Consider the following 10,882-nt stretch of genomic DNA (forward strand, 5'->3'; position numbering starts at 1 on the left):
TGAGAGTAAATTAAAAATGAATAAAGGTTAGATTTTATATGTTGTTCTTCTTTCTTTATTGGGAAGCAATTGTTGTTTTATTATGTAAAACATTGTTTAGATTTCATGTTGACAAGAGGAGGAATTAGTGATCACTACTTCTTATTTAAAAGTTAATTAAATATAAGAAGGGTTAGGTAAACTCCTAAACCCTTTTAACCTCTTTTTTTTTTTTTTAATTCTCCTATTTTAAGAAGTTTATATATATATATATATATATATATATATATATAATTGATATTATGAACTAAATTGTTAATTTTAAAAATAAAAAATATTTTTTTAAAAATGTTAATTCATAGAGTGAATTTTTTTTTTACAAAATTATAAAAAATTAAAATAGAAATTCTAAAAATATTAATTTTTAGAGAAAAAAATATTTAATTTTTATATTTTTAAAAAATAAAAATAATAAAAAAATATATAAATAAAAAATTTAAAAGAATAATAATTTCATTTATTTGTTAAACTTTATGTTATCTTTTTCTCTCAATATTAAATATCTGAACAAAAGAAAATTTTAATTCTCCCTTTTCCTCATATCTTAAGAGTCTTTTAAATCGTTTCCTTTCTTCTCTCTAAATTTCTAAACAAAATCTAAATATTTTAAACTCAATAAATTTTGTCACCTTTAGATTGAGCAAAACATATGCATGGTGTTGGTGGCACATGGACTTCAATGCTGATTATACTGTACAATCAACATATGCCTCTTTTTTGTTATAAAAAAACAACTTTATCTTTATTATTTTTGTGACATATAATTCTTATTTTAAACATTTATAATTTAGTTATATGCTCTTTATTAGTATTTTGAAAATCAATTTGACTCAAGATTAGAGGAAAATATAGGTGACTTATAAGCTTGACAAAAACAAATTAGTATCTATTTATTTTTACTTAACTAAGTAAAACTAGGACTTTAATAACCATTTACTATGTGTTAATTAAAAAATAAACTTATTAAAGAATAATATATTAGATAACTAGAGTAAAAACAAAAGAAGCTAGAGAACAAAGTGACGAAAATAATAATTAATTAAAGAAACAATTAATTGCAAGATTAAATGGAACAAAAATATAAAAGACTATTTAAAAATGTTAGTTAATTATTTAAAAAGAACTATAAACGTTTCTAGTTGGTGGATATAATCTTTGAAAAAAAAAAAAACAACTTTAAGAGATAGAATGATGGGAAATTTATACATAAAGTGTCATATAACGCCAATTGTAACAAAGATGAGATGCTACATGTAAATTTAAATAGGAAATATTTGTATGTTTTAAAGCAAAAATATTTCAAAGTGATTTAGTACTTTGATATTTTAATCTTAAAATTATGTTTTATTTTTTAAAAGTTTTATTGTTTTGATTGAATCTTTTATATTTTTTTTATCATCTAACATATTTATCTTATTTTATTTCTCTAATTAATAGTTATATTTTAATAGAAAAGAAAAACTTACTTGATAATAAAAGGTTAAAAAACCATAATAAAATAAAATAAACGATACTAGAAAAAGCTTAAATAAAATTAAAGGAGTAGATACCTAGTTTTGTCATTTAAATATGTTACTATTTCACGCAAATACGAGTGAGAGATGATAAGGAAGGAGTGAAATATTAAATTAAAATTAAAATAATTATTATTTTTATTTTAAATTAATTTTAACAAATAATTAAAAGTTTATTAAAAAATGTATTAATACCATTTTTCACGCTAGGATAGATTTTATAAGTTTGTGAGGGCATTTACATCCACTTTTTGTTTGATAGTTCTATTATGTGAAAGTGAAATGACCATCGATGATTAGATCTTATCATAAATAGTTAATATTAAAATATATAAATTGTATGGAATTTTTAAAAAGTCACGTGTCTTTTTTATAAGTAATTTGCGCACTTATACATGTAACTGTTTATTTTTCTTTTCCTTATATTTTCATTCTTGTTATTATTGTTCCAATTGTTTATGGAAAAAATACTTACTAATATAGGAAGCAAACTATGATAAATATGTATTTAATTACATTTTTCTCCTTAAATTGTATATATCTAGTTCTGATTTTTTTCCTTTTTATTTCGTTTTTTTTTTTTTGCAAGAAAATGATAGAATTTAGATTAAATTTCTGATATACTTCTCATCCATTTATTAACCAAAGAGTAACAAGTAAATATTTTCTTTCTAATTCAATAACAATATTCTTATGGAGAATTATTTAGTGGTAAAAAATTCAAATTTTGATTTAATAACTTAATGATAAAAAAATTAAAACACTTCCATGCAAGTGTAACTGCTATACTCTCTAATAAGTTTCTTTCTTTCCCCTCGTCCAGAAAGATGACTGAGAGATAAACAATAGTAGCTAACTAAAAAACTGTGTTTATTAATTTGACGATCACTTAAAATATTTTTCTTTTATCAATATACATATTATATATAATGTAAAATTTGTGACTAAAAATTTAGATACACGTAATTATGTTCAACTGTTTATATTAACTTGATTAATATTATATTTTCTCAATTTTAAAATAACAGTGATTGTATATCTCTCTACAAGTTGTACAGTAAGAAAATTTAAGTTAATCAAATAATTTTTGAAATATTCATTAGGGTTCAGACTTGTGAAAATGTATGACTGGAAAGGAAGTATCGATATCAAAATAATATTAGTAGAGATTCTGGTTCAGTTCCATAATTATAGAAAAACTATATAGACTTTTTCTTATTGTTCTTGAACCGACCAATATATAGAAATAAAAAGATACAGTGTAGATAAATTTTAAAATGGATGAAACTATATTGAGTTGAAGGTAATTTAATTGGACGTTTATTTACCATGATGGTGAGATTATGGTTTCGTACAGGTGAGTTAGAGATTCTATTTTGTGTTATCTTAGCCGCAATAGAAAAGGAGTGAGAGACCGTGGCCATCTTTGAAGAGACAGGGAATGCAGATAATTAGAATATGCAAAGTGGGGACGAATGACGATACCAGTGACATTGGCTGGGGACCCATCACGTTCACTTCAATGCTTTGCTCTTATAAGTTCAAAGACATGTGCGAATTCAAGAGTGACTCAGTGTAAGTGTGGACCGAAACTACGGTCCCTCCACTTCTTAAGGCTAATTAAGACACGAGCCAAAACCGGCATGTTAATATATTTTTTAACTTTTATAAATTCTTTTATCACTTATTTATTATTTGGATAATGTTTGGTGAAAATAGAAAAAAGACAAATAAAACGTTATTTTATTTAATTTTCTGTCTTTTTTTAAGGATTTTTTTTAAGTAGTTCTTTAAGTATTTATAGTGTTATTTTTTAGTTTTACTCGAAACATACGAAAAATATTACCTTTATATAATATTATATAGTATGTCTTTATGATTGTTTAGTTTTGTCTCAAAATATATATTATTTTAAAAATTAAAACAACATTAATTATATTTTAATAAATTTGCTTTTGTTGAATCCTTTCACTTTAGCAAATATATAAGTACATTACATCTTACTGAATTAATAAGGATAATTTTAGTAAAGCCACTTTTTCACAAGTTATTATGTAATAAATATTTCCTTTAGAAGAAAGTATATAGTATCTAAAAAGACAAATAATATAAAATAGAGAAAGTAATACTTGCATTTTTTTAATGTGTATAACCAAACTAAAAAGAGTAAAAGATAAAATATTTATACATAATAGTACATATAATATATTTTTATTGATGTAATAAAATTGTTATTACTTTTCTCGATTTTCTTTTTTTAAATAGAAAATTAAACACATATTTTTTTAAATTCTTAAAGTATATATATCTAAAGAAGAAAAATATATTTTAATAAATTTTAAAAATTATTGATAACACACTTTTTTTTCTTACTAATACACTACTTTAAACATAATTTTAAATACACTTTTTATTACTAAGTAATTAAACTTTAAAATAATTTTTTATGCATATTCAAGAACACAAATTAGAAAACATTAAAGTATCTTATTAAATGTTTTAAATTTATAAAAATATACATTAATTTTTTATAATTTTTAGACAATTAATAATTTTATTTTAAAATAAATTATTTTAAATTTCTGTACACAAGTTAGAAAAATAAAATAAAAAATGATCACATTATTACAACCTTTCTTCACAAATATTTTATGAACTTCAAAGCCGGAGTTTCCCCACGTGCTAAAATTTTTTTGGCCCTACCGCGTCCCCTACCCTACACCCAATGAATAGGCCACGTGGCCACTCTTTGTACGCTCCTTATGATCAACACGTTTAGAGCTTCAAAATCGTTGGACCTTCATCTCATCCTCACTATATAACAACGCCACCCAACCTTCCGCCGTCAATTTCCATCAAAATCGATCATCACAATATTCGAAAGCCACACCCATATAATATATATACATAGATCCACCCTGAATATACAAATAAGCATTACCAACCATACACTATACACTCCCCGGCCATGTCTGGTGCTGATCCTACTTGTTACAGTATTGACTCGTGTTCTGCCAATAACAACAACACTAGTAGTAAGATGTACAAAGGGGTGAGAAAGAGAAAATGGGGCAAATGGGTATCTGAAATTAGGCTTCCCAATAGCCGTGAGCGCATATGGTTGGGCTCTTATGATACCCAAGAGAAAGCTGCTAGGGCCTTTGATGCAGCCCTTTATTGCCTACGTGGCAAAAGTGCAAGTTTCAATTTCCCTGACACCCCTCTTAACTTGGACATCAATGTGCCTCACCAATCTCTTTCCCCGCAGGAAATTCAAGAGGTAGCGGCTAAGTTTGCCAACAACCACCCACCTTTGGAGAGTGCTCAAGAGGAACCATTGTTAGAGTCACAAAGTGGTGGTGATCATTCATTTGGGTTGTTTGAATCCAATAAATCTAAGTCCAACCCCGAGAGTAGTTCTTTGTCAATCCCTATGTATGATTGTGATTATGGGACCATGCAAGTGGACCATGGGGACTTAGAGGCCACGGATTGGACATTTTTTAACATGTTGGATGACTTGAATGGCTCCGATTTTCGCCTCTATTTTGGGCCAGACAAGATGCCCTCGGGTGATTTACTGTATTCCACTCAACCACCACTACTTTTTGAGGATAATAATGGGGATGAGATTGAAGGTGGTGATACTTTCTCTAACCATTCCTACCTTTGGAGTTGGAACTTTTAATTCACTTACAAGCTTTACTTTTCCGAAGTTTCAACTAATTAAATTACTAGCAAGCGATAGTTAGGCTGTGACTAGAGTTTATATCAAGTCGACTATACCATACATGCCATAAATATTATGAAAAGTGGCCCGATTTTTATTGCCACCTTTCTATTTTTGTTGAATGGATTAGAGGGATGTGCATAGGATTAGCACTTGCCAAGCTATCCATTGCCAAATTTTCTCTTAGAGTTTCTTTTTGCAATAAAATATGTACTAATAAAGATCGTTTTATACTATTTACATAATTGTCTATCATATTATTTATAAATACAGTTATAGTTTTGTATTATGTATAAATATATTCTGATATAATATGTTTTTCAAATTTATTGAGTACAATAAAAATAGTATAAATTTAAAATTTTAAAATTTTATATAATTTTTTACTTTGTACAATTAATGAGATAATATAATTTGTCATCCCCAAATTAATATGATGAAAACACTTGCAACTTTTGTGTACCTAAAAATTATTAAATTTATTAACTACATGTGACAATATTTGAAAAAAATTTAAGAGCGTAACTCGTGTGTGTATTTTGAGAGTATTTAACAATCACATGTGTAATTTTTAAGAGAAATGATTTTTTCTGAGTTGAGATCTTAAATTCGTAAATTTATGAGGTATACATTGACGGAGATGAAAAAAAGTTAAAGAGTGACTTACTTTGCTTGTGATTTTGATAGTGAATTGATAAATATGACACAAGACTAAAAAATGATGATCAAGAAGAAATCTCAAAGTTGTTGAAAATGTTTTTATGGTGTGTGTTTATCTTTTGGTGCTATTTTCTCCTACTTCATTTTAACAACTAGCTATCTTATATAAGATTTTCTTGAGCACATGTAGTAAGGTTTCTTCGTTGTAGGGATGATGATAAGTCATGTTTTCTTTGACTATAATATGGACAATTTTTTTAGGGATCGTGATGATAATTTGTCAGATAGTTTAAGTGTAAAATTTTAGGTTAAAATGGTAAAGTAGGCTTTGTTTAAGAGGTGGCCGAAGCCTATTTTGGTACAACTTGCTATATTATACGAAAATGGTTTGAGAGAGAGTATTGTTTAGTTTTTTATTTAATCTTTATTGGTCATTGCGTCATCTTTACTTTTAAGATTTAATGCACTCTTATTGAGTAAGTCATCTTAAGCTTGACAAATTACATAACTACTTAAAATTTTTTTTCCTTGTCTAACTTTCAGTTCTAAACTATCATCTCACACTTTAGTTCCACAAAAATATTAGTAGAACGCTTTAGTACATTTTAAAGAGCATTATAGCATTATTTCTTGTTATGACATAATATTAAATTGTTACTAATTATTGATGCATATGAACATATTTTGTGGGAGTCATCTACCTATGAGAAACAAAATTTAAGTTATTGTCCCACTATTTTACTATCATATAAAATGGAACCAATTTTACCATGTCATTCAACAATTAGGGATGACATAATACATTTTAGTAAATTTAGGTGATATTGCATATGCAAGTTCACATTAAAAGAAAGATAAATGAAGATGGATAAAGAATATATGTCAACCCCACATTGATATATGGAATCGTGAGTTAAAAAAGATGATTATTTCCTACATAAGTAAGGTTGCTAAGCATGAATTTGCAATACATAATGTTTTCATTTGAATGAGATTTTTTGTATTGTTACCTCATTCATATGATGATAGGTTAATACAATAGAGATAATACATATTTAACATTAGAAAATGGTCAAGTTAGGTGAAATGCTTTCATATTTAAAAAAATATGCAAGAATGTGAAAGCATATTCATGATGATAAGGGAGGATTTAGGGATATCTGATAAATGTATAAATTAGGTAATTTTAGGTGATGACTTGAACACTTTTCATGTTAAGTGTTTGGATTTTTTTGGTTAAATTTCTTCTAAACTTGAAACTTTTACAATTACTTATATATTTGAGGAGAAGAATGTAAATGTAAGTATTTTGATTCCTTATATATATATATATATATATATATATATATATATATATATAATTTTAAGTGCCTTTGATACCAAGATTACTCGAAGTGGATCAAAGGAAGAAAATTAGCAAGAAAGGAAAGTAGACAATAACAGGATTACTAAATGTAAGGTAGAATGTAAAATGCAGAAATATAAATATCTAAAATTTAAAACATAAGAAACTAGAATGACGGTAGAACCAACACAGATCTAGTAGAGGGAGAAGAGAAGAACACTGGATGACAGCAGAGCTGAACAGAACCAGCAAAAGGGAGAAGAGATAAAAGTATAGAAACAAGATTTTATCAAAAACTTGGAGAAAAAGCTTACAAAGATAGTATCTCAGAGCACTTCTTTCTTAAGTATCTCTCTCTAGAATTGCTCAATGAAAAGGTGTCTCGCAACATGGTCGAAGACTCCTTATATAGAAAAATAAAATATTGTTACTACAGTTTCGGTTTGTTATAGGAACTATTTTCTACAGTATCAATCACAATTCTTGAATGTCTATACCAAAACAGTCATCTTCATTTTGGTCAATGTCTTCAGTATTGATTTTGAAATCTTGTTTGGTAGAAGATTCTGTTTCGTCCTGGTTCTGCAGGAGAAGGAGAACATTTTTTAAATTCTGGTTCATTTTTTCTTTAGAATCATAACTTGACAAGAAAGCTACAATCTTAGATTTCTGATTCAAGAATTGGAATGTTGTTGGATTAGATGGTTTTAATAATTTTGGATTATTTCCAAAAAATTCAGCAACGCGGGGTAGTCCTGCATGATCTGCATTAAATTGATTCCACAATTTCACAAAGGAATATCTGTGAAGTATGAGGAGATTTTCTTCATTTTTTATCTTGCTATATCTGTATTGCCATGAGAATACTCATGCAAGAGCAAAAACAAAAAAATATTTGAGATCTGCTGGAATTCTTGAATTTTGCAAATACCTGTCTTTGAAAATTAAATATCTTTCTTTTACTGGGGAAGGAAGGATATCTTCTATAAGTACAAAATAATTCCACCATTGGAGAAACCAATTCGGAAAGTCATAATTTTGATTTCTTTTAAAATAAATCAACCAAGAATGTCGATTGAGTTTATTTTGAAACCAAAAAATTCTTGTCCAAGCATTGATATAGTCCTAATAATTATATCCTGTTGGATCAAAAGGTTAAAATTTTTTTTTTGTATGAATTTAAATTTTTTCTAAAATTTTTTGGTGTTAAGACTTTGAGGATTTGGATTGTGGAATCGGTAATGATAGATGAATCTTTTGGATCTTTATAATGTTTAATGGAAACAGAGTCTGAGTCCACAAAGATAAATTCATAAAATTGTCTGGTTATTTAAGGTATAAGGTCTGAAATGAAAACTAGGGGGAAAAACTTTGGTAATAGCTTTGTAAGGGTTTTTATCCCAAAATTCTGGTTCCATTTGAATGACAGAAGAAAATTTTCCTTTAGCCATATAATGGTTAGTATTTGAAGATTTTTGTTTGCTTTCAAGGAGATTAATAGTCTTGCTAGTTTCTCTGGAAAGACTAACAGATTTCTGAGTTTGGTTAAAGGTTTGGATAATAGAATTTAGGCAAGATAAATTTATATCCTCTAACTCATCTTCAGAGGCTATGTCTACCCAAGATTTTTTTGGTAAGCTACTCAAGCTTCCTTGTTGGATAGCTAAGAGTGTGCTAACAGGTAAAGCATAGTCGGCTTTAGTTTGTTTGGTGGTTTTATTTTGGATTGCCTTTTGAGTAGATGATTCAATGGGGGTAGATGACCTAGAAGATGTTGAATTTGCAGATGCAGATTTTGATTTTGATTTATTTAGAGCCAGGGCAAGCCTGACTCTCCCTCTATTGGATGTATTACCCCTGGATGGGGTTGCCGCCTTCCTAGGCATGCTATTTATCCTGTAAATATTCACGAGTGAGATAATCAGGAAGGGAATTAGAAGTGCCTTTGATATATTCAATTTCAAAATCAAAAACACTTAGAATTGCTTGCCATCTAGCAAAAATTTGTTTGGAGGCAAGGTTTTTTACATCCTTTTGTAAAATTTCTTTAGTAGATTTACAATTTACTCTTATAAGAAATTTTTGATTTAATAAATCAAATTGAAATTTTGAAACACATAAAACAATTGCTAAAACTTCTTTTTTCATAGTTGAATAATTCTGTTGTGCAGAATTACAATGTTTCAAAGTATATGCAATGATATGCTCATAGGAATTGATTCTTTGTTTGAGGATGCCCCCATAACCTATGTCAGAAGCATCTGTTTCAACAATTTTGAAAGCTTGAGGAATAGGGAGATAAAGACACTTTATTTCCTTAACTTTGGTTTTAATTTCCCTGACTACATCAGTATGAATGTCAGTCCATGAGGGAGGGTTTTTCTTAAGCCTATCATGTAAAGGCTTAATGATATTGTTAAGGTGGGGAATAAAATCACCTACATAATTTAGACATCCTAAAAACCTTTAAAGTTGGGTTTTATCTAGGATTCTGTCAGGAAATCTATTAGCAAATTCAATGGATCTGCTAATGGGAATAATAGTTCCTTGATGTATATTATGACCAAGAAACCTGACATTAATTTGAAACAGATTGATTTTTGATTTGGACACAGCTAAACCATTATGTTTGACAACATTAATGAAAACATTTATAAGCTTGAAATGTTGATCAATAAAATGGGAAAAAATTAAAACGTCATCAATATAGACAATGATAAATTTGGAATAAGAATTGAAGATATCGTTCATGATCTTCTGAAATTCAGAAGGGGCATTTTTAAGACCAAAGGGCATTACGTTCTATTCATATTGTCCAAAGGGAACAGTGAAGGCAGTTTTGTATTTGTTTTCTTCACAGATTTGGATTTGCCAAAATCCAGATTTCATGTCAAATTTTGAAAAAATCTTAGCAGAATTGAGTCTGTTAAGAAGATATTTTTTGTTGGGAATAGGATACCTAATCCACTGAAGAACTTGGTTAAGCGGTTTATAGTTTATGACTAACCTGTGAGTACCTCTTTCTAATTTTGTCTGTTTATTAACATAGAAGGCAAAGCAAGACCAGGGGCTTTTGCTTCTCTTAATGAGTTTTTTGGTCTAAGAGATCTTTAATCTCCTTTTGACAGTATTGGAGGAGCTCCTCATTCATTTGAATGGGTCTTGCTTTCGTAGGAATTTGACTTTCTTTAAAGTCTGGCTCATAGGGAAGACTTACAATATGCTTTTTTCTATTCCAAAATATGTTTGGCAGATCAGAGCAGATAGAAGGTTGAATATCTTCTAAAAGAGGTTGAATCTTCTTCTGAAGTGATGGATTCTTCAAATGTTTATCAATATTAGCAAAAGAAACTTTTTCTTTCAAAAAATTAATTTGATTAATCTTATTTTGAATAAAATTAATGTTTTTAGTAAAAGGTTTTCTTGAAAATTTAAAGGTTATCTGCTTACCTAAATGATAAGTAGAAATACCTTCTTTTAAAATTTGAAGTGGGAAAAGAGCCTTAATAAAAGGAGTTCCTAGAATAACTTCATTCTTCAAATTTTTAACAAGAAGGAAATTCGTTTCAATTTTAAAACCTTGGTTTTTAATAA

At 27.8% G+C, this 10,882-nt stretch overlaps 1 protein-coding gene across 1 annotated transcript; it reads left to right on the forward strand.

Annotated features, from left to right (window-relative positions):
- The first annotated feature begins 4,521 nt into the window (after window positions 1-4,521).
- Window positions 4,522-5,241, forward strand: LOC113848289 (ethylene-responsive transcription factor ERF018-like). Its single transcript, XM_027477744.1, has one exon. The coding sequence runs from the start codon at window positions 4,522-4,524 to the stop codon at window positions 5,239-5,241; it is 720 nt and encodes a 239-aa protein (XP_027333545.1).
- The last annotated feature ends 5,641 nt before the right edge of the window (window positions 5,242-10,882 follow it).

This window comes from Abrus precatorius, unplaced genomic scaffold, assembly GCF_003935025.1.
Source record: "Abrus precatorius isolate BTA unplaced genomic scaffold, Abrus_2018 Scaffold8, whole genome shotgun sequence".
Lineage (NCBI taxonomy): Eukaryota > Viridiplantae > Streptophyta > Magnoliopsida > Fabales > Fabaceae > Abrus > Abrus precatorius.